The 24,110-nt window shown below is 50.0% G+C and overlaps 1 protein-coding gene across 2 annotated transcripts; it reads left to right on the forward strand.

The window, feature by feature from the left end:
* Window positions 1–11,706: 11,706 nt before the first annotated feature.
* NELFCD (negative elongation factor complex member C/D) lies at window positions 11,707–24,098 on the forward strand. 2 transcript variants are annotated; one of them, XM_058686099.1, is made up of 15 exons: window positions 11,707–11,856; window positions 15,537–15,652; window positions 15,893–16,002; window positions 16,845–16,954; window positions 18,050–18,157; window positions 18,761–18,913; window positions 19,129–19,259; window positions 19,913–20,078; window positions 20,314–20,448; window positions 20,859–20,998; window positions 21,714–21,828; window positions 22,809–22,904; window positions 22,984–23,124; window positions 23,473–23,602; window positions 23,696–24,098. In XM_058686099.1, the coding sequence occupies exons 1-15, from the start codon at window positions 11,737–11,739 to the stop codon at window positions 23,728–23,730; spliced, it is 1,806 nt and encodes a 601-aa protein (XP_058542082.1). In that variant the 5' UTR covers window positions 11,707–11,736; the 3' UTR covers window positions 23,731–24,098. The 2 variants fall into 2 exon arrangements, with proteins under 2 accessions (XP_058542082.1, XP_058542083.1); XM_058686100.1 differs by having other exon boundaries at window positions 11,735–11,856; window positions 15,540–15,652.
* Window positions 24,099–24,110: the final 12 nt, after the last annotated feature.

Below are 24,110 nucleotides of genomic sequence, written 5' to 3' on the forward strand. Positions count from 1 at the left end.
GTCTCTACTGGAACTGCTCAACTCTGCTATTGTACACGAAAGCAGCCACGGACAGATACAAAGGAGTGAGCATGGCTGTTTTCCAATCGTTATTCCTTGTTTATTTATGAAATTTTCCAACTTGGGGCACCTGGGTGGTACAGTTAGTTAAGCGTCCAACGCTTGGTTTCGGCTTACGTCGTGATCTCACGGTTCATGGGTTCGAGCCCTATGTCAGGATCCATGCTGTCAGCACGTAGCCTGCTTGGAATTCTCTCTGTCTCTCTCTCTGTCTCTCTCTCTGTCTCTCTCTCTCTCTCTGAGTCCCTCCCCTGCTGCTCTCTCGGTCTCTCTCTCAAAAATAAATAAACTCAAAAAAAAAAAAATTCCAACTTGGTTTTCAAAAGCAGGAGAGCCTCTCATTAGCGCACGGTGGTCACATGCCCACATCATTGCTGGGACTTAGGGTAAGGTGGGGAACAGCCAATAGATGGACCCACCGAAAACGAGTGAAATTGAAGACTTGGTTGCCCACAGGAAAACCGAGATGCTATTACCAACAAAAGGGAGAAAAAGGTACGGCCAGCATCCTAGTAGCTAGACCCATGCAGAATGCGGGATGTGCCAGGCACGGAGGGCCCTGTATGAACAAGAGGCATCATGATGGTAGCTCTCACGAAGCCCAAAGCATACGTGATTGTGGAGAAATAGACAGAGATGCACACTCCAGAGGAGAGGAACACAGGTCCACCACAGGGTGCTTCAACCTCAGCACCACGGACACTTGGGGCTGGATGGTCTTTGTTGTGGGGGCTGTCCTGTGCGCCGTAGGACGTCTAGTAGCACACTTGGACTCTATCCACGAGATGCAAGTATCAAACCCCACGTACCTCTCAGTTGTGACAACTAAAAAGATCTCCAGACTCTGCCAAATGTCCCCTTGGGTGCGGGGAGGGGGGGCAAAAATGTGCCTGGTTGAGGACCACTGGTCTACAAGAAAATACACTAGGGGAACCTGCTCTCTGCTGGGGAGTCGGAAAGGCTACCCTGGGGAAATGAAGGATGAATAGAAGTCACCTGGACCAAGAAGAGGGCATCACAACCCAAATTGAGAGAACACGGCAAATGCAAAGGCTCTGTGGCCGGAGACAGCGGCGGCAAGCTGAGGAACCGAAAAGGGAATGGCAAGGCTAGACCCAGCCACGCGGGAGTTTGGCTCTGTGCGAAGCCACTGCGATATTTTAGCAAATCAGCGACGGTAAGATAACTAAAACAAATGAAACAAAGCAGCCACAAGAACAAAACTCCCACAGCGGTAGAACAAAAGCCAGCAAGAAGAGGCACGTTGGAGGCTGGGGCTGTAATCTAGGTGAGACAGGCCAGGCCAGTTGGTGGCGTTGAAGACGGAGAAAAGTAAAAGGATTCAAGGTCGGGGCATTAGGTGATGAATTGCAAATGGGGTGAAATGGACAAGTTTCAGGCATGCCTTTTAGGTTTCTTACCTGACCAGAAGCGGTGATAAGCATTCGCCAAAGGGCTGAAAGAGGACAGGGGCGAAGATTAGTGTGGGTGGAGGGAGCCCATGTTGTCAACTTTGCCCAGGTTGCATTTGAAATGCCCTAAGAGGGGCGCCTGGGTGGCTCAGTCGGTTAAGCGTCCGACTTTGGCTTCAGGTCATGATCTCGTGATCTGTGGGTTCGAGCCCTGCATCGGGCTCTGTGCTGACAGCTCAGAGCCTGGAGCCTGTTTCAGATTCTGTGTCTCCCTCTTTCTCTGACCCTCCCCTGATCATGCTCTCTCTCTGTCTCAAAAATAAATAAATGTTAAAAAAAGAATTTTTTTTTTTTTAAATAAAAAAGAAATGCCTTAAGAGACCCCAGGAGCTGTTGACAGAGAGGTGGACGTGTAATGGCCTGGAGCACAGAGAAGGACTTGGGGCTGGGGAGCTACATTTGGGAGTCACGGGGCAAAAGGGCGATGGAATCTGTGGGTGGGGGTGCAAATACAGAGCGAGAGAGAAGGCCTAGAGCGAGCCCTAAGAACCTACCTTTAGGGGCCGCCTGGGGGGCTCGGTCATTTGAGCGTCTGACGCCTGATTTCGTCTCAGGTCATGACCTCAAGGTTTGTGAGTTCAAACCCCGTGTCAGGCTCTACGCTAACCGTGGAGCCTGCCTGGGATTCTTTCTCTCTTTGTCCCTCCCCCTCCTCAAAATACATAAACATTTTTTGGAAAAAAGGAAAAAAAATGAATCTCCAACATTTAATGGCCAAGAGGAGGAGAAGGAGGGGTTGGCGAGAGAGGCCAGAGACCAGTGGGAGAAACCCTGGAAAGCTGGAGGAGTGGGAGGTGTGTCTTCTCTTTTATTAATGTGTTGTATTAAGATTATTGATTTGAGACCTGCCTTCTTTTCTAAGATAGGCACCTACAGCTATGAATTCCACCGTAATTTATATGTGACTGCTTAGTCACATCCCGTACATTTCCTTACGTTGTGTTTTTAATTCTCCTCAACGTTGTTTTTTTTTTAAACTTCTCTTGTGATTTCTTTTTGGCTCTGTAAGTTATTTAGAAGTGTTGCTCTGGGGCGCCTGGGTGGCTCAGTCGGTTAGACGTCCGACTTCGGCCCAGGTCACAATCTCACGGTCAGTGAGTTCGAGCCCCGCGTCGGGCTCTGGGCTGATGGCTCAGAGCCTGGAGCCTGTTTCCGATTCTGTGTCTCCCTCTCTCTCTGCCCCTCCCCCGTTCATGCTCTGTCTCTCTCTGTCTCAAAAATAAATAAACGTTAAAAAAAAAAAATAAGTGTTGCTCAATTTTGAAAATCTTCAGGTTTTCCTAGGTGTCTTTCAAGTGGGGGTTTCCATTTTAATTCTGCTGTGACCAGAGAATGTACTTTGTATGGTTTTAATCTTTAAGAATTTGAGCCTTGTTTTGTGGTCCAGCTGATGGTGTATCCTGGAGAATGTTCCATGCGCTCTTGAAAAGAATGTGTATTCTTTAGCCTTTGGGTCTTTTCTATAAATGTTAGGTCAAGTTGGTTGAGAGTGTTATTCAAATCTTCCGTATCCCTGTTGATTTTTGGAAACTGTGATAAAAACACGTAACATGACGGGGCGCCCGCTTGAGATTCTCTCTCCCTCTCCTCCTCTCTCTCTCTCTCTCTCTCAAAAAAACAAAAAACAAAAAACAAAACACATAAAATGTATCATCTTAACCATGGTTAAATGTACAGTTTAGTAATGCTAAATATGTTCCCATTGTTGAGATAGGGATCTCCAGAACTTTTTCATCTTGCAAAACTGAAACTCTACACCCACTGAAAAGCAACTACCCTTAGCCCCTCATAACCGCCGTCCTACTTTGTTTCTGTGAATTTAAGTATTTTAATTTTTTTTTAATGTTTATTTACTTTTGAGAGAAAGAGAGAGAGAGAGACAGAGGCGTGAGCAGGGCAGGGGCAGAGAGAGAGAGACACAGAATCCGAAGCAGGCTCCAGGCTCCGAGCTGTCGGCACAGAGCCCGACGACGCGGGGCTCGAACTCACACACTGAGAGATCGCGACCCGAGCTGAAGTCGAACGCCCAACCGACGGAGCCACCCAGGCGCCCCTCTGTGAATTTAAGTATTTTAGATACCTCATATGAGTGGACTCATACAGTATGTATCTCTTTGTGACTGGCTTGTTTCACTTAACATAATGGCCACCGGCTCATCCATGTTATAGCAGGTAGCATGTAGTATGTTCATCCTTTTGAAGCCTGAACACTATTGCCCTGTAAGCATATACCACATTCTGTCTACTCAGTTATCCATCCGTGGGCATTTGGGTTAATTCCACCTCTTGGCTATTGTCAATCGTGCTGCTATGAACAAGAGTGTGCAGATACCTCTTTGAGACCCAGCTTTCAGTTCTTTGGGGTATATACTCAGAAATGGAATTGTTGGGCCATACGGTAATACTATTTTTAATTTTCTGAAGAACTGCCATATTGTTTTCCATAGCTGGCGTACCGTTTCACAGTCTTACCCTTGCTGACTTTTTTTGTCCAGTTGTTCACGAATTGTTGAGAGTGAGGTATTGAAATCTCTACCTACCAGTATTGGATTGTCTATTTTTCCTTTCGGTTAAGTCAACCTTTCCTTTATTTCTTTGGGTTAATCGAAGGAGGTTGATAATATCCATATACATTTATAATTGTTATATCTAACTCACATATTGACTGTTTATCATTATGAGCTGTCTTAAAGTCTATTTATCTGATATTAATATAGAAACTCCAGCTTTTTTTTTAATGTTTATTTATTTTTGAGAGAGAGAGTCAGAGCATGAGCGGCGGAGGGGCAGAGAGAGAGAGGGAGACACAGAATCAGAAGCAGGCTCCAGGCTCCGAGCCATCAGCACAGAGCCCGATGCAGGGCTCGAACTCAGGAACCGTGAGATCATGACCTGAGCAGAAGTCGGACGCTCAACTGACTGAGCCACCCAGGCGCCCCAGAAACTCCAGCTTTTTAATGTTACTATTTGCATAGTATATCTTTTTTTCTATCCCTTTGCTTTCAACCCATTTGTGTCTTTCAATCTATGGTGTTTCCATGTATAGATAGCACATAGTTGGGTCTTGCTTTTTCATCCGTTCTGACAGTTTCTGTCTTTTGAAATATTTAGTCTATTCAAGACTGGATATGATTAGATTTATGCCCGTCATTTTACTGTTTATTTTCTTCTATCTGTCTTATGTCTCTCTTTTCTTCTCCTTTGCTGTCTTATTTTATGTTAAATATGTTTTCATGAATCACTTTGACTTGTCTATTTTTTTTTGTACTATCTTTTGAGTTATTTTATTAGTGGTTGCTCTAAGGATTCCAACATGCATTTTAATTTAGCACAATCTGCTTCAGAATACTAAATTTCAGTTACATACAGGAACTTTCTCCAGCATGTCTCATTTCTCTCCCCGTCCTTGGCGTCATTATAAACGCAACCATACAGTGTCAGGATTATTGCTTTGCCCAATCTCATATTGTGTTAAAAGGCAAGAGAAGAGACGGAATTTACTTAGAGAATCTGTTACATTTACCGTTTCTGCTCCTCTTCATATCTTCTCATGAGTTCAAGTTACCGTCTGGTGCTAATTTCAACCTGAAGAGCTTCCTGTAGTATTTCTTGGAAGGCAGATCTCCTATCAACAAATTCTTTCAGTCTTTGTTTATCTGCAAAAGTGTTTGTTTCACCTTCACTTTTTATATTTGCTAGGTATGGAATTTGTGCTCGACAGTGTGTTTTATTTCAGCATGTTGAGTATGTCATTCTACGGCTCTTGGATCCATTATGTCTGATGAGAAGTCGGTCACCAATCGTATTTCCCTTGTCGCTTTCATTTGACATCCATCTGTACGATAAATAGTACTCTGTCCCCTTGCTTTCAACTGGCAAGTGTCTTTAGGTCTGAAGTGAGTCTCTTGTAGGCAGCATATGAATGGGTCTTTTTTTTTTTTTGCTTGTTTGTTTGTTTGTTTGTTTGTTTTAAATCCATTTGGACACCCTATTTCTTTGGATTGGAGCATTTAGTCCATTTACATTCAGAGTCATTTTTTTTTTTCAGAGTCATTGATAAATATGTACTTAGTGCCATTTTATTACTTTTTTTTGTTGTTGTTTCTGGAGATTTTCTCTGTTCTTTTCTTGTCTTTGTCACTTTTGGTCTTTCTCTTATTGCTTTCAAGAGTAAGGGCATCCAGGAGTGCCCAGCTGGCTCAGTTGGTGGAGCGTACAACTCTTGATCTCCGGGTTGTGAGTTCAAGTCCACTGGGTTCAGAGATTACTTAAAATCTTAAAAAAACAAAAAAGAATAGGAACATCCACAGGCAAAAATGTCACAGATTTCATACTTAACTGAAGTTTCATAATTTTCATTAATAAATCTCAGTTTATTGTATGACTTTGACCAATGTCCAGGGGGTTATGATGGCTATGTTTGACAGTTTTATCCAGCTTTTTAAAAAAAATTTTAATGTTTATTTATTTTTGAGAGACGGGGAGAGAGAGAGAGAGAGGGAGAGAAAGAGAGAGAGAACATGGAAAATGGGGGAGGGACAGAGAGAGAAGGAAACAGAATCTGAAGCAGGCTCCAGACTCTGAGCTGTCAGCACAGAGCCTGATGTGGGGCTCGAACCCATGAACCATGAGATCATGACCTGAGCCGAAGTCAAGACACTTGACCAACTGAGCCACCCAGGCGCCCCTATCTAGCTTTTTTATTTTTTAAGCTTATTTATTGAGAGAGAGAGAAAGTGCAGGGGAGGGGAGAGAGGGACGAAGAGAGAATGCCAAGCAGGTTCGATGCTGACAGCAGAGAGCCCCATGTGGGGCTCCAACTCACGAAGTGTGAGATCATGACTTAAGCCAAAGTCAGATGCTCAACCAACTGAACCACCCAGGCGCCCCAACTTACTTTCTTTTTGAATACTTTTTAAATGTTTATTTATATTTGAGAGAGAGAGAGAGAGACAGTGTGCAAGCAGGAGAGGGGCAGAGAGATGGAGACAGAATCTGAAGCAGGCTCCAGGCTCTGAACTGTCAGCACAGAGCCTGGCTCAGGGCTCAATCTCACAAACTGTGAGATCATGACCTTAGGTGAAGTCGGACGCTTAACCGACTGAGCCACTCAGGTGCCCCCCTCCAACTTACATTTTTAAAAACACCCTGGATACTTGTATTAGTTAAGTATTGCTCGCAAGAAAGCAATTAGTTAAGTATTGCTTGTAAGAAATACCCCAAATGTATTGGCTTAAAACAACACATATTTATTATCTCATAGTTCCTGTAGGTCAGAAATTTAGAAGCAGTTTACCTTCATGCTTCTGATTCACGTTCTCTCATGGGGTTGCAGTCAAGTTGTCACCTGGGTCCTGACCGGGGGTCAAAATCCATTTCCAGGTTCGCTTCCTTGGCTGTTGTAGGAGGCCTCAGTTCCTCACCATGTGAGTCTCTCTGGAGGGTTGTCCATGATGTGGCATCGGTCTTCCTCCAAAGCGAGTAATGCAAAAGACAGTGTAACCGAGATGGAAGTCACAGGGTCTTTTTATGGCCTAGTCTGAGAAGCCTCACGGTGGCCCTGCTTCGCTGCGCTCATTAGAAGTGAATAGCTAAGTTCAGCCCACACCCAGCGGGAAAATTAAACACCATCTCTTGAAGAAAGAAGTACTCGAGAACTTTATGATGGCAAATGAGTCACTTTAGAGAAACAGAAGGAAATTAAGGGGTGGAAACCATACCCTCTAAGTCATTATAGACACAGCTGCCAGGTTATTCTCATCATATGAAGGTCTGTCCATGTGATTTTCCTGCTCAGAAGTCTTCATACTTTTCCATTGCCTACACCCGACAGGACGAAGCTTAAAATCTGTAGCGTGTAATTCAGGGCCCAGCTGCCCCTCTCCCTTTCCTGTGGATCGACCGAACGGAGACAGTCTTCTTCCCCACGCCTTTCCTTCTTGTTCCTCCTCCCTAAAATGTCCTTTCCTCCAATCTCAACATGCCCAAATCCTTTCAGTACCCGCCTTGGTATCTTTGGATTTCTTTCTTTCGGATAAAGTGACTTAGCAAAATTAAAAAAGAAAATGCTTTGTGGATGTTTGGAGAATGGACTGTAATAGAGCAAGGATAGACGTAGTCGGGTTTGTTCAAGGCTATTGCAGACATGTGAGTGAGGGCTACTGGAGACCTGGACCGAGTGGGAGCAGTGGAGACAGAAGTGGATAGATTGCATGTATGCTCTTACAGTGGAACTGATACGGGATTTGCCTTAGCACCGGGTGGGCGTGCAGCACCATGGAATCGGGGATGACTTCCAGGTGTTTGGCATTGCTCATTGTGGAGCTGGTAGCCCTATTTCCTGTGAGAGGGCCACATTTGGAGTGCTCATGCCGACGTGGAGATGCCCACAGGGAAACCTATGGTAAGGTCAAGGGACAGTTAGGTCAATTAGAAACATGGGTCTGGAGATCAGAGAAGACACACTTGAGAGTTCTCAGCATACAGATGGTTTTAGGATGGGGCATGGGTGGGGTCCCCCCAGGAAGAGAGCGGAAGAAGAGGAGGGTCCACACCTAGTTGCTGGGGACCTGTAGGATCTAGAGAACAAGCAGACGGACAGCTCAGAGGGAGAAGTCTGAGAAGAGCTGAAGGGGTAGGGAGAGAGCCAGGAAAGTGTGTGCCTTGGATGCAGAGAAAGGATAATATTCCAAGGAGGTTGCAGGGGCGCCTGGGTGGCTCGGGCAGTTGAGCGAGCGACTTCAGCTCAGGTCACGATCTCATGGTCTGTGGGTTCGAGCCCCGCGTCGGGCCCTGTGCTGACAGTTCAGAGCCTGGAGCCTGCTTCGGATTCTGTGTCTCCCTCTCTCTCTCTCTCTCTCTCTCTGCCCCTCCCCTGCTCATGCTCTGTCTCTCTGTCTCAAAAATAAATGAAAACATTTAAAAAAAAAAAAAAAGAGGATTGCAGCTGTCTGTGCCCGTTTCTCTTGCATCATTGAATGGATGAAAACGGGGAAGTGTTTTTGGATATGGAAAACTTTTGGCATTGGCAGGTGTAGTTCAGTAGCAGGAAGGAGACAGAAGAATGAGAGCAGTGTGGTGAAATGGGATGGGAGGATGGAGAATTTAAACACTCGGGTATTTGGTCTACACTCACCCAGTAAGACCCTGCAAACCGCACTGTGTGGCCTCCTGAGCCTCTCCCACGTGTCCTGGCTTCATCCTTACGCCTGCCTCATTCTCAGTTACCACCAGGCCTCACCTGGTCAAGTCCACTAACAGCATCCCCGCCTCTACTTTGCTCCTTCACATCCTTTCTCCACGGCAGCCAGAACGACCTTCGGAAAACCCTACATCTGATCGCATCGCTCCTGTGTTTCAAAGCTTTCAATGGTCACCCATTACCCTGGGGATGAAGTCCAAACCACTGGCGAGTTTCTAGGTCGTCTGGCTCCGGCCTCCCTCCCTCCCTCTCTCTCCCCCCTTTTCCCACATCTGCCCTCCAGTCCTTTTCTTTCACCGTCACCTTCATTTTTCCAACTGTGCCCCACGGTCGTTGTCCTCCAGGTTCAAGTCTGAAGTCTTAGCTGAAACACGGTTCCCCTAGAAAGACCTTCCTTCACCTCTCCTTGAACCCCCTCCCCTCTACACTATCACCTGAGATGGCTTTTCTTTTCTCTGCCATTCGCACCAGGCAGGCTGTCTCTGTGCTTTACGACCGTGTCACAGCACTTAAGACCAAGTAGGCGCTCAGTAAATATTTCTTGAGTGGATTAAGGGGAACCAACTTCTCATTTCCATGGTAATTCTCCGCCAGAATCTTTCGTAAATGGGAAAATATCTTAAATGGCTTTATTTACTTTCAGCAATGTAAGCTAATGTGGACATTTTAGATGAGGCTTTTCAAAAATCAACAGGTCAACAATATCTCAGGAGGCAAGACCTACAGACTCAATTATTCTACATCATTGCGACTTATAGATCGAATGTAATGCTTTCATTAAAGTGTTGTTTGTTAATCCAGTTAATAATGAGTCACCTATTGAGGTTGAACGAGAGGTGAGTTAAACAATCCCTGATTCTGTAGGAGTAATTAGTTATCCATATATTAATTTGCCTGCTTTCAATTCAGGCACTATTAAAACAAAAAAATCCAAGGGAAGAGGTAGTAGGAGTTTAACAGCCATCCATTCTTTGCAACGTTTTCAGAAAGCAAACGAAAATGAACGCTGAAACCAGCCAACAGCAGGGGCACTCATTAACTTAATGCACTTTAATCTTGTGAATAGAAGCTAGAGCTTGAATCATGGAATCTGGAGCTGCAGACTTCCACCCCCAGCCACCTGAAAGACATCTCCACATGGCTGTTCTGATGGCACCTCCAATTCAGCACATCCCAATCTGAACTCATTATCCAACACATTGTGGTTCTTTGCGGAAACCCGCCCTCCTCCTGGGCTCCCTGTTTCACTGCGTGCCACCTCAGACACATAGGCTACCAGTCTCAGCAACACCTTCCTGGGTGCACTCCTTGGCCCCCTGAAAGTGTCAGGTTACCACATCTTGGGGACAATCTCACAGCAGCCACCCTGGTCCCTTCTCAGTCTCCTGGACAACTCTCACTGAGGCCTTTTAAATTCCTTTCCCACCTCCATGTTCCCCTCCATAAAGCCTCCTGCCTCAGGTATGGAACTCAGCTTTGAAAACCCAAATATGGTCCTGTCACTTCCGCAAAGCAAGTAAACCAAAAGACCCCCAAAATATTTCATCCCCATCGTAATAACTCATCCTTACTGAACACTGATTGTGTGCAAGCTCCGTGCTCGGTGTCCTGCATACGTTACTGCATGAAATCCTTCCACATACCCCTCAGTTAACGTCCTAACTCCTCACCAACATCTGGCCTCCCTGTCCTGCCCACTTCATCCAGGCTTCTCCCTGGCTCGCCAGGTGCCAGTGGCAGTGGGCTTTGTGTTGCCAGGACACATGGCAAGCCTTGGCTCCTCAAATGCTCTCTGCTTGGTCCAAGCTCGCTTGACTTCCTTTGTCCTACGACTCTCAGCTCAAATGTAAGTTTCACAAAGAAGCCTTGTCTGATGGTCCCAAGTTGGCCCCTCCTATTATCATAAAACACCAGCATTTGTTACCTTCTGTCATTACTTTTGTTTGTTCCCTGTTCAGCTCCCTCAGCAGAAGGTAGGCTCCTCCAGGACAAAGCCCAGGTCTGATTTGTTCACCAGTGAGCTGGAGGAGTAGCATGGGGCCAGATGATTGGGGCGCTCAACAAACAGGAGTGGAATGAATAAGAGAAGGAATGAACGAAATCACAGTTCCCGGTAAGCACTCTGGAAATGGTCGCTATCATCAATATCCTCGAGCTCACATCTCTAGTGCTCTTCCTCACCGACCCGGGCTTTCTCTCCAAGCACCCAGATCTGACAGTGTTGACGTCCCTGCTCAGATCGTTCTATGATGATCACAAGCCTACCACTTTGGGATCTCCTACTACGTGCAGGGAACCATGATGTGGGCTTAAAAAGCATCATCTCAGTTATCCTTACCGACTACCCCACGAGGTAGACTCTCGTTTCCAGGGCATTTGAGAGCGGTTTTGCCTTCGTGAGCCCTTCTTCCATAAAGAAGTATTTAATGTTATATATTACACTGCATCCACTGGTAGAATTGGTATACCAATTATACAAATACAATCCAGGCTGGATTCATTTTTACAATATGCATTGTTATTCTGATTTTAAAGGAAATGGGAACATTTTCGTGGGCCCCGGACACTAGGCCCAATAGGTCAGCCCTGCTCTTGTGCCCCGTTGTCAGATGAGAAAACTGATGCTCTCAGGACCGAAAGTCACGGCGAAGAAGGAGTGGAGCCGGGACCCGAACCCAGGACAAGAGCGAGTCTGGTCTTTAACTTCTATCCGGAGTTAAAACCCCTGGGACCCACCCAGGTTGTGCTCCAGGATCCCTTCGGGGCGCTCTGTCCTCCCCGGGGGGCCCAGAGCCACCAGCCCAGGACAGCCTTTGTGCCCCGCCCCCTCGCTCAGGCCCCGCCTCCCGCCGGCTCCCGCCGGGGCCCGGGCGCCTGGAGCCACGACTGTAGGGCAGCTCTCTATGCCCCGCCCCTTCCCCGGACCGAGGCGCGCGGCCGCGGGGGGGGGGGGGGGCGGAGCCGCGGGACCGCGCGTGCGCTCGCCCGCCTCTGCCCGTGCGCATGCGCCGTGTTCGCGCGCGCTCGCGGGAGAGGATGGCGGGGGCCGCGCCGGGCGCCATCATGGAGGAGGACTACTTCGGGAGCGCGGCCGAGTGGGGCGACGAAGCGGACGGCGGCCAGGTGAGGGGGGGCGCCGGGCGCCCCCGACGAGGACCGTTGGTCTCCGTCGCCGGCGGGCCGGCCCCGCCCCCGCCGCGCCGGGCCCCGCGGTCACCGAGTGGTTCAAGCACAGCCCGCCCCGCCCCCTCCCCGCCCGGGGCGCGCTCCCCGCGCCCCCAGAGCGCCCGCCACCCGCCTTCGTCCCCGGGCCAGCGGGGCCCGCCCAGAGCGCCGCTGCCCGTCGAGGGGCGAGCACGCGGCCTCCGTGCGTCTCCGTTTCCTCCCTTGCAAACGAGTGGGGGCGGGGACGGGGCGGGAGACCCGGGCGTGAGGTCCCCCGGCGCCGCGGCCGCCTCGCTGGGGTCTGGGCGGCGGAGGGGTAGACGCCCCTACCAGTGGTCCCAGTGGCCACTCCCTTGGGGCCGGCCTCGGCCTACCGGCCCGCCAGGCATATAAGGCACGAACTCGACGGCGGATCGGGCTCAGAGCGCCAAATTTGAACCACTAAGTCGCTTAGAAAGTCCAAACCAGCATCATGAGGGGGAAAGTACAACTTTGGGCTTTCGTAACACGTGTTTTACTGTTTGTAAAACGTACTTTTCGGTGCTTTGGTCTGATCCAGTCAATCCTTCCATCGTTGACCTGGAGGGGTTTGGTATGGAGACTGAGGAGGGGTCTTTCCTTGTCCCCCATCCCCCCCTCCCCCAGGAGGGTTGGGAACTCCAACCTGGTAGCCCCAGCCCTGCCAGTGTAGTCCAAGTTTATTCTAATCTGAAAACCCACCCGAAGTGCTTGTTTAACTTGCAGCTTCTCAGGTCCCTCCCCTGGAGACAGATAGGTTGGCCTGGAGGGGAGCCTGGGGATTTGCCGTTTAGCAAGAGTCCACATCAGGTGTGGGCAATACCGAGCGCTTTGAAGGAAGGACGGAGTGGGGCGCAGGTGGTTGAAGGGGGCAGGGGTGCAAGGAGGGCTTGGGAGCTGAGGATCGGAGACGGGAAGACAGGTGCTGTGTTTGTGGAGCAGAAAGGAGTCCTCGGTGGTGAGCCGTCTGGTGGATGCGGCGGCCCGAGGTCTGCGAGGGAACCAGGTCTGAAGGGCCTTTGACGGCCGCTGAACGTGACTTGTTCAAGAGTTTGGGGCGGGGAGTGACAGCACAAGGTTTGTGCGTTTGGAGGCAGCTTCAGCGGACGGCCCTCGCTCGCGCTGTCACTCCCCTCGCAGGATTGCGAGCTGGCGAAGGAGTGGGGACCCAGCCCAGGTCCTTTGTCTCCACCGCCACCTTATCACACCGCTGGACAACCAATGGGACGTGAATGAGCTTAGTGGTGGCTTCGTGTTCCGAGCGTCCCGTTCAAAATGTCACAGCACTGGTCACTCTGGGCCTTCAAGTCATGACCTTACCACTGAGGCATATCCAGGGGCCGTCTAGACCAGGGCCCTCGTTTTATAACCCGACAGTCCACCTTGTGCCCTAGTGTGTGCCGCTAGGAACGGCAGAGCCAAGCCTAGACCCCGCCGACAGGAGGCTGGGGAGTCTCGCGTTTGGGGAACTTTCGTCGTGACCCCCATTCGGTGCACCGACCCTCATAGGCTCTCGGTGATGAGAGGGGTGGACCAGATGTTCCCTTCGCATACATGCTGACTGCTCAGAGGAGGAAGAGGAAGTCCAGCAAGGTGACCGAAGGGGTGACATGAGCTGGATTTTGAACGATGGGGGTGGGTCAGTTTTCGTGACGCCAGGTGTGCTCACTTGACGCCACGTTACTGGACCTGAGAGGTGGAAGACGCGCACGGAGGCCACAATGATGTTAAGTCCAGGTGATGACAATGAAGAGCTGCTGAATGCCGGTAGTGCAGTCTGGCTTCGGGTTGCCGGTGGGGGCTGGCAGGAGACGAGACCGGCCAGGTGGCAAGTGAAGGGTAAAAGTCACGCTAGAGGTTGGAGAGCCTTTCTGAGGGAGACTGGAAACTTTACGCAAGAGAGAAGCATCAGACGTGCGGCCCGTGAAGACCGTGGTGGCGTCAACATGGAAGGTGACCGAAAGGGAGGCGTGAGGCTGCGCCGCCCGGGACATACTGCTCCTGCAGGCACGCACAAAATAAGGAATGGGAAAGGCGGGAGGAAGGGCCAACGGGAGAGACCTGTGGGAAGCAGAATGGGCGGGTCCTCACGACGGGACGCGCGGTGGAGTGAGGGAGCAGAAACTGAGGGTGACTCACACCTTTGTGAGTTTGGGGTACCAGGTGGATGACGGAATCCTTTACTAAAACATAGGTGGTGGGACAAAGATCTGTTCGGAGGTCAGTTCTGGACCTAATGAGTTTGGAGAAGTAGCAGGCATCCGAGGGGCAGTGAGAATAAACTGCTGACACTTGAGTCTGGAGCTCGAGAGAAAGAGAGAGATCCAGGCTAAATTCTAGATTTATGAGCAGGGAGGTGGCATCACCCAAGAGAAGAGGTAGCAGGAAAGAGTAGGGCTGAGGACAGAGGCCCCAGAAAACAGACCCACAAGGACGAGTCTCGGGGTGAAGGCCAGCCTTCCTTCACGGCCTTGCTCCAGGCTCCCCGCACAAGGCAGGTCTGAAAGACTCCCCAGTCCCCACGGAAGGAATCTGCTCCCAAAGCATTGCTTACAGAATTGCCCAGGGGTGGGCAGACTTTTTGGTAAAGGACCACATACTAAACATTTTAGGCTTTGCCGGTCCCTGTCACGACTACTTAACTCTGCCATGATGGGGAGAAAGCAGCCATAGACAATATGTAAAATTCCAAAAAATTCTCAAATGGGTGTGGCTGTGTTCCAACAAAACTCTACTTAGAGAAACAGAAGGGCTGGATTTGGCCCTGAGCCGTGGTTTGCTGATCCCTGGTCCAGCTCTTACACCATCATGTTAGTCACTTGCATGGAAGGTTGGTCTCTCCTCGTTTGTGAAGTCCTTTGGCAGAAAAGGCTAGATCCTGTCTTCTATTTCCGGGGATTTCTAGAGGCGAGTACAGTGCTCAGTACAGAGTAAGCATCTAAAAAGCATCTGCCTAGTAGTTGGGATGACCGTGTTAACACCGGATGGACCTTGATGTCACACATCATCCTGCTTTGGTGTTAGATTCAGTGACCTGCCTGAGGTTGTTTCCACACAGAACAGGGCCTGGTATCCAGCCAGTCCTGCTGACTGGAGGCAAGTCTGTGATCTCTGCTTCCTAACAGCGTATTGATGGCTTGTGCCTTCGAGAATCACTCCATCAGTCTTTGTTGGAAAGCATTAAATGGCACGTGTGAAATAATAATAGTGAAAACAGTAATAACTGACATCTGTTGAACTCTCACTGAACGTCAGGCGCTAGGCTTGGTTCGTCCAGAAATTAGATTACAGAATCCTTCCAAAAGTCCAACGGGAGCAGCACTGGTACGATCTTTAATAGAGGAGGAAGCGGATACCCCGAGAGCTTAAGTACCTTGCGTGACCACCGTACACACGCGTGCCAGCATGTAGTTGCAATACAGACCCCCTTGGTGTGTTTCTGGATTCCATTTTCTTAGCCACTCCTTACTTGTCCAGCCCACTTCCTGAGATGATCACAGAAGTCAAATGAAGTAACGTATGTGGAACGCTTTTGAAGTGGACAGGGTTCTGCAGATTTAAGGTGAGATTGCAGGATACTTGCGTTGATGAAAAAGTAGCCTGGCTCTTTTTATCACCAGCAGGAGGATGATTATGGAGAAGGAGAAGACGATGCGGAGGTCCAGCAAGAATGCCTACATAAATTTTCTACCCGGGATTATATAATGGAGCCCTCCATCTTTAACACTCTGAAGAGGTGTGTGAGAAAGGTCATGTGTGTGGGGAGGAAGCTGGGGAACTTAGAGACAGTGTGTAATGGACCCAGAGGGTGATCTGCAAAAGCCAGAATAATGTGATTTGGGAATGGAAAGCTTCTAGACCCCACCCCACCCCACCCCCGCTTTAAAAATCTTAATATCCTGACTATCTTGTCATTGATCCCCATGCCCGCCTACATTCCTATGAGTGTCCTAGCTTTTTTTGTTACCTTTTCTAGGTATTTTCAGGCAGGAGGGTCTCCGGAGAATGTTATCCAGCTACTGTCTGAGAACTACACTGCCGTGGCCCAGACCGTCAACCTGCTGGCTGAGTGGCTCATTCAGACAGGTGCTTTGTGGGTGGCCCCGTCCTGCCTGGTCACCCCGCCCCGACCTTTTTTTAATAGACCTTTGGATCATTATAATGCTGACAAACCGGAAAGGCCTTGTTTGTTTTCCTGGTTTTTAAGACTTCTGTAAGTGGGAACTGAACTTCTTACCCGTGTTCATCTGCTTGATTCCTGTCTTTGATTCACTAATTTGAGGTTTACGGGTAGCCTGCAAATGGGATTCTCATGGAGCTGTTTTCCCTACTATGTTGTAGAATTATGGGGTCAGACTGTATACCCTCACTGCGTCATTTCTAAGAGGTCTGTTATAGCAAGCGGTGGATGATGGATAATTTAGGCCTGGGTATGATTGTGGCTTTTAGCTAATCTGGTCAGGGTAGAGCCTCACTGTAAGGCCACTGAGCTGGGTGCAGATGACGTCATGGAGTAGGTGCTGCTGGAAGGCAGTGGGTTCCCTGCTGCCCCAGCTCCTGAACACGATGCACCTCTCACGGCTGGCTTCTGCTCTCTGTGCACCCTGTCGGGTATGTCTTTCTGTCCTCCTGCCTGTCTGTTTTGGCAGTTTGTCCTTGTCTTTACCGAGGCGTCCAAGATGCTGCTGTCCTTTCCGTGAAGGCAGACGGCCTTCTGTGTTCTGCCTTGGGCTCCTTTTTGGGGTCTTACCGTTGACCAAGGTTAATAAATCTGAATTTTTATGAGAGGTCCCGAATTCCAAGTGGTCAGAAGCAATTCTGTGATCTTTGGTTCACATACAGACTTTTGACCTGTCTACTTTTTCCAAAGTAGTGTAACAAATTGAGAGATGGCCATTTTCCATCTGGCTTTTTTCATTTTCTTTCAGGTGTTGAACCAGTGCAAGTTCAGGAAACTGTGGAAAATCACTTGAAGAGTTTATTGATCAAACATTTTGACCCCCGCAAAGCAGATTCTATTTTTACCGAAGAAGGAGAGGTGAGGAGTCTGTCTTCTTTTTCTAATGCCAGTTCCTAGGATCTTTTGCTCATTCCACGTGTACAGTGGAACGTGGCGTATTAGGTAAGTAATGCAAAAAGTTGGGTCCTAAAATCAAGGTGTGAGACAGAAATTGTGTAGAGTCAGAATTGCCCTCAAAATGCTCTCTGCAGGGTAGTGAGCTCTTGCACACTGAGAGGCACACGGGTGGTGAACTAGAGAGGAGGACTGGCAGACTCACACCTCCCACTTCTGTCGACTCTCGAGCACCGGTCCTGGAAGTGGTGTGGGGTACTCGTCCGGGTCCTCCAGGAAGCAGACACCAGGACGGGATTCTGTGTGCAGGAGATACGAACAACACACCTGTGAGAGAAGATGGGCGGGGGCTGGGGAGCCACGATGCAGGTCTGGGCTCAGAAGGCAGAAGGGAGGAAGGAAGGTTGGGGGTGAAGAGCCTTAGGCGACCGTGCAGTTTTCAGAAAGTTCCAGCAGTGTCAGTGGGTGTCTTCGGGCCACAGTCCCCTGTCACTGGAGCCCCATGTCTCCTGGGAACCAGCCTGCCGGGAGCCCTGCCGTACTCGATTGGTGGCTGGGAGTATCCGGCGGGCAGCTGGCCTTGGCACAGGTGGGAGGTGGACTCAGAGGGTCTGTCAGTCACACAGTAGGGGAGCTGAGAGACGCGTGTTCGCGGCCACCACACATGGCGATGGCCAAAACCTCTGCCCTATCAAACGGCCTTTCCCTCTTGCCAAGGGCAAGATGTGGCATATGTGTTACTTGTGCCTACGCTGCGGCCACACTACGTGTACTTCCCTAGACTCGAGTGGCTCCAAGAAGCGCCTTTCAGTGCACTCTGGTGTGCGGTCGAGTCTTCCAGAAGCCGTTAGTGGGCTTTCAGGGCTCCAGCGCTGCCGCTCGGCTGCCCGTGTGGCATCGCCAGCTCCGGTCTGCTTCCTGTGCCGGGACCGCAGGGCTGGAGCTCGACGCTCGCGGGGGCTCTTCCAACCGGAATATCCAGTGGTTGTTTATACGATACTGTCTTCACTAAAGCTCAAGCGAGGCCTTTTATCTCGCCGTCCATTTGTTTGTTGGCAGACCCCAGCTTGGCTCGAACAAATGATTGCACATACCACGTGGAGAGATCTTTTTTACAAACTGGCTGAAGCCCATCCAGACTGCTTGATGCTGAACTTCACTGTTAAGGTAGGCAGGGGACTAGTGTCACAGAAAAGGCGAAGGCATTTATGAGTGAGAGTTATGTTAGTTGGGAAGCGGTCTGTTTCTTTTGAAAGGTATTTGCTTTTTCGTAAAGGTCTCCATCACTTCGCCTCTGTAAATCTGAACAGTGAGAAAGAAAAGCATAGAATATGTATATATGTTTTTGGATCAACGTGGACTGTGTTTTAGGATTTGGCAGGAATGTATTTTTAGAGTCCATCATGTGCTGAGAGGACCCTTTAAGAAGGCCTGGTTTGGGGCGCTTGGCTGGCTTAGTCGGAGCATGTGACTCTTGATCTCGGGGTCGTGAGTTCGAGCCCTACGTTGGACACAGAAATTAGTTTAAAAAAAAAAAAAAGGCGGCCTCGTTCGTCCACTTCATGTTACACACGAAGAAACCGAGATGGGATGGTTAGCCTGGGCCACAAGCCTAGTCAGTGGTGAGGCGGGGATCAGAATAAGCGTTTGAGACCTGAGACCAGTGTTTGCTTGTCCCACCTTCCCACGCACACTGACGACAAGCCAACTTTCTGTGAAACGTGTGGTCACTACCTGTTGACACTCTGGCCTCTCGTTTTTGTATTGTAGCTGATTTCTGACGCAGGGTACCAAGGGGAGATAACAAGCGTGTCCACAGCCTGCCAGCAGCTGGAAGTGTTCTCTAGAGTGCTCCGTACCTCTCTAGCTACAATTTTGGACGGAGGAGAGGAAAACCTTGAAAAAAACCTCCCTGAGTTTGCCGTAAGTTCTTTGTGTGTCTCAGAAGGCGGCCGTGCATCGGGGTCATGCGTTTTCAAACATGAAATGCTTCTTCCCTGGAGAGAATGTCCAGGTCAGAAGGCCAGTTCCAGCATAATAACTTGCATGCAGAGTGGTTGGGGGTTTGGCTCTTTTGTCGACATCTGTCACTGCTGCAGTTATGGAACCCCAAACTCTCTCCCCCTGCAACGTTCCAGAAGATGGTGTGTCATGGGGAGCACACGTACCTGTTTGCCCAGGCCATGATGTCCGTGCTGGCCCAGGAAGAGCAAGGAGGCTCCGCTGTGCGCAGGATCGCACAGGAGGTGCAGCGCTTCGCCCAGGAGAAGTGAGAGACGGTGTTTGTGCTCGTCCTGGTCCTGACTAGGTGCTCCCCGCAAAGTTCCCCCTTCGCCCTGTGTCCACCGGCAGAGACTCTAGGCCCTCCTCTTGACAGACAGATTAACTCCCTTCTGTCTAGTAGAGCTAGAAAGGTCAGGGTGGTTTTAGATACACGGAGAGGGCTTGCTTTCTGAAGTTTGGCTTTGATGAGTATTTTATAAGGTACTTGATTATTGTGCAGTTCACTGGATTTGTGAACCTGTGCTTTCATATATTAGGATTCATCAATAGCAAATGATAGCGGTCCTGAAATAGTTATTCAGTAGTTTAATTGTTCTGTTGTGGTCCATATCTTACAGAATAAAATTAGCCCTTGCTGGCTTTATTCTCTCCTAACGGAGTCTTAATAAGACATGAAAAGTGAGTGGCTCCTCTTGGAAAGTCTGCAAGCTGTATCCAACCCTTCTTTCCCAGTTAGCTCTAAATGCTGTTTTTGTGGGTCAGTCAAGACACCAGTGAATGACAGACATATGAAAAAAAAAGGACCCAAACAATTCCAAGAATGAGGTGTGAAAAAAAAGGAAGGAAAGAGGCAGAGAAGGAAGGAGAGGGCAGGGAGCCACCTTCCTAACAGTGGGATCTGTGTTTTCCCTCACCCAGAGGTCATGATGCCAGTCAGATCACACTTGCGCTGGGCACAGCTGCCTCCTACCCCAGGGCTTGTCAGGCTCTTGGGGCCATGTTGTCCAAAGGAGCCCTGAATCCGGCCGACATCACGGTCCTCTTCAAGATGTTCACAAGCATGGACCCGCCTCCTGTTGAACTTGTAAGTTGCTTTCGTTTTAATAATAAGGTGGGACCCCCTCCATGCCGATTAGAAGGGTTATTTTGGAAAGCCTGTGTTTCTCCTAAGTCCCTGAATACAAATTCGTTTCTGTCCTTTTCCTCATCCTCCCCCGTCACGTCCTCGGCGTGCCCTCACTCCTGCCGTAAGCACATGTGGACTGACCTGACGTCTCCTCCGCGCGTTCCTTTTCATCGAGCCCTGTGTGTCTCCTCAGATCCGGGTGCCGGCCTTCCTGGACCTGTTCATGCAGTCGCTCTTTAAACCAGGGGCCCGGATCAACCAGGACCACAAGCACAAGTACATCCACATCTTGGCGTATGCCGCCAGCGTGGTTGAGACCTGGAAAAAGGTACCATCAGTTCTGAGGATCGATGCACTTTTAGGGGGACAAGTAACCTCCTCTCTTTGGTGTCATTTGGGAATTTGGGCTATAAGAAGTCATGAGCCCAACTAGTGTCAGAAACCTGTTTGTAGCATTCGTGCATGAAATAGTCAAAGTGCTGAATGTCTCAAGAGAACGTGCATAGCATCTGTTAATACTTTTCACACTGGCATTTGAAGTGCGACTACAGAGATAAGCAGGTCCCTCTCTGCCACAGGCCCAGCCTCACTGGCTTGTTCCTGCCGAATGGACTCGACTCCAGGGACAGGGAAGGGGGTTTGCAGAGAGGGGTAGCCCGTAGCAGATGACCCCAACTGCAAGGCCACCGGGACTCACTAACTCTGTGTGTGTGTGTGTGTGTGTGTGTGTGTGTTCAGAACAAGCGCGTGGGCATCAACAAAGATGAGCTGAAGTCAACGTCAAAAGCCGTGGAGACTGTTCACAACTTGTGCTGTAATGAAAACAAAGGGGCCTCCGAGCTAGTGGCCGAGCTCAGTACACTTTATCAGTGCATTAGGTGAGCAAATTAAACCTTAGTTCTGAACTTGATCCTTCTGGAGGAAGTTGGTTGAATTTTCATTTTATTAAAAGCTTATGTATTTAACAAAAGCTTCAGAGACACTTACGGATTTCAGTTTTTTTGTAAAATGTATCTAGAGGACTTTAAATTGTTTCAGCAGCACGAGTACTTCTCAGGTGCTTATCTGCCAGAAGTCTGTTCATGAATTAGCCTAAGGAAATGGAAGACCAACCAGAATTACAAAAGCTGCTTCGAAGGGAAGGGGGAAGGGTCTATTTACCGTAAAAATCAGGCCAACAGAAGTGTTGCTTGTGTAGAAGTGACGTGATCACAGCAAGGATACAGACGCCTGCGTTGATCAGACAGGCTTACAGATAGGGTGGTCCTCTTAGGTGTTTGAGGCTTTCCCCTGGTAGTCTCTACTAGGGACAGAGAGAGGGTTTGCCAAATAAAACTTCAGCCCAGTCCAGGCTCCCTGAGAGTTCTGCATTAACGATCTTCTTTTAAACCAATAGTGGTTGAAAATAAGCCAGTAACTGAGTTTGGGTCCCCGTAGCACACGTTGAGAGGATCCTGGCCTCCTGAGACCGTCTCTCTGACCAGCATCTCCTTGGCAGAGCAGAGGGAGAGCCACTTGCTGGGATAGATGGGGTGGTGGCGTTTCTTTTTTTAACTTCATTTAAAGGAAGCATTGTGCCCCATTTTCCCGTAGGTTCCCAGTGGTGGCCATGGGTGTGCTCAAGTGGGTGGACTGGACTGTGTCAGAGCCTCGATACTTCCAGCTACAGACCGACCACACCCCGGTACACCTGGCCTTGCTGGACGAGGTACGGGGGCTGCGGGGCCTTGGGCGGCACTCCGTGTCCGTGCCTTATCCTGCTCGTGCCTGTCCTGCCAGTACATCTGTCACTGAATCCACAGGCTACTCGGTACAGAGCTAGTGACTTTTTATCCTCAGGGAGGATTTTCCTTTTAAGGAACTGGTTTTCGGGTGCCTAAATGGCTCAGTCTGTTAAGCGTCTGACTCTTGATTTTGGCTCAGGTCGTGATCTCACCATTCGTGAGACTGAGCCCCCCACCAGGCTCTCTCCACTGACAGCATGCAGCCCGCTTGGGATTTTCTCTCTCCCTCTCTGCTCCTCCCCCTGCCCCCAGAAAAAAAATTTTAATGTTTCCTGATCTAATTTTTTTAATGTTTATTATTTATTCTTGAGTTAGAGAGACAGCACGAGCAGGGGAGGGGCAGAGGGGGAGACAGAATCGGAAGCAGGCTCCATGCTCCGAGCTGTCAGCACAGAGCCTGATGTGGGGCTCAAACTTGTGAGCCACGAGATGACCTGAGCCAACGTCGGATGCTCAACCGACTGAGCCACCCAGGCGCCCCTATTTTTGAGAGAGGGAGCACAAGCTGGGGAGGGACAGAGTTAAGGGGACAGAGGATCTGAAGCAGGCTCTGTGCTCCCATCAGAGAGCCCGGTGAGGGGCTCGAACTCGGGAACCATGAAATCGTGACCTGAACCGAAATCAAGAGTTGGACGCTTAACCACTGAGCTTCCCGAGGGCCCCAAATAAAAAGAAAATTTAAAGAAGGAACTTGTTTCATTGGCTTCATAGATTTCTCAGTTTTTAGCAAGTGTTCCGAAAGGACGAGCAAAGGCACGGAAGCTGACCGGCTTTGGGCGAGGGCTGCCGCCACTAGCCGCCCGCTGTCTGCCGGCCGCGACGGTGATGGCAGTTCCGGGCACCGATGGTGAGCCCGGGGGCCCGGCCGCGGTGCTCAGCGAGGCCCCCTTTGGCGTGTTTGTAGATCAGCACCTGCCACCAGCTCCTGCACCCCCAGGTCCTGCAGCTGCTTGTTAAGCTTTTTGAGACGGAGCACTCCCAGCTGGACGTGATGGAGCAGGTGAGCAGGCGGCCCACGGGCTTCTGGCGGCTGGGGAGAGGACCCGTTGTGACGGCTTTGTCTGCCCCCGCCCTTGTAGCTTGAGTTGAAGAAGACCCTGTTGGACAGGATGGTTCACCTGCTGAGTCGAGGTTACGTACTTCCTGTTGTCAGTTACATCCGAAAGTGTCTGGAGAAGCTGGACACTGACATTTCACTCATTCGCTATTTTGTAACTGAGGTCAGCAATACACCGTTTGTTTGTTTCACGTTTCTACTGTTAACGCTAGCGGCGCCTTTTGGCTTAATTAGTTTATTTTGTGCCCAGCTCTGAGAACTGTGCTCTCTGCTAATCATGGGGACAATGGTTACATACCATTTACCAAGCACATCCCACCTTCAGGAGCCATATTATGTTTTGCCCGTAGAACCACCTGGGGTCTTAACGTTGGAGGCTCGTATTGTCACCGGGGAGCAAAGAGCGGGGAGGGGAGGGTGACTGTCCCCAAACTGTCTGCCATTTCATCGGATGATGGTGGGACGCTGCTTGTGGCTGTGTGGGGAACGACCTGGTGCTCTCTCGTCCTAGGTGCTGGACGTTATCGCTCCCCCGTACACCTCTGACTTCGTGCAGCTCTTCCTCCCCATCTTGGAAAACGACAGCATCGCAGGCACCATTAAAACAGAGGGCGAACATGACCCCGTGACGGAATTTATAGGTAGGGTTGAGACGTACGTGTCCCTCCGCCGCGACCTTGTCACCGTTCGCCTCCTGTTTCTAACCCCGTGCCCGTTTTCCTTCTGTGTTAAAGCTCACTGCAAGTCTAACTTCATCCTGGTGAACTAATTCAGTGCACCCTCCGGAGCTGACACAGAACGTTCCGAGACCAGTTGTGGGAAAGCCCTCCCAGGAGCCGTTGCCGAAGAGGCCCCGTCGGCATCTTGGGACCGGGCCCTGGGGGAGGAGGTGGAGACTGTGGAGCCGCTACTACGGGCGGCCCCCTCTCCTAGGGGCTCGCGCTGCCCCCAGACCCTGCTGCCCGTGGTCTCCCCCCGGCGAAGGAACGGAGTCCCTCCCACGGGTCGCGGCGAGCTCGGGACCAGAGACTCGGAGATGAACTACCTTCCGAGGTGACTTTTCTCACAAGAACCCGATTGGTCGACATTTTGTCATGTTAATTTTCCAAGAACAAATTAAAAAGTCTTTTTGCTGGATCGGCAGGTGTA

Source organism: Neofelis nebulosa, chromosome 9, assembly GCF_028018385.1.
Source record: "Neofelis nebulosa isolate mNeoNeb1 chromosome 9, mNeoNeb1.pri, whole genome shotgun sequence".
Lineage (NCBI taxonomy): Eukaryota > Metazoa > Chordata > Mammalia > Carnivora > Felidae > Neofelis > Neofelis nebulosa.

Excerpts from the sequence above, each read along its gene's own strand:
- NELFCD (XM_058686099.1), top strand. The coding sequence starts at position 11,737 with ATGCGCCGTGTTCGCGCGCGCTCGCGGGAGAGGATGGCGGGGGCCGCG. Across the intron at positions 19,260-19,912 it reads CAGCGCTTCGCCCAGGAGAA|AGGTCATGATGCCAGTCAGA; the intron begins GTGAGAGACGGT and ends TCCCTCACCCAG. Across the intron at positions 23,603-23,695 it reads CCCCGTGACGGAATTTATAG|CTCACTGCAAGTCTAACTTC; the intron begins GTAGGGTTGAGA and ends TCTGTGTTAAAG.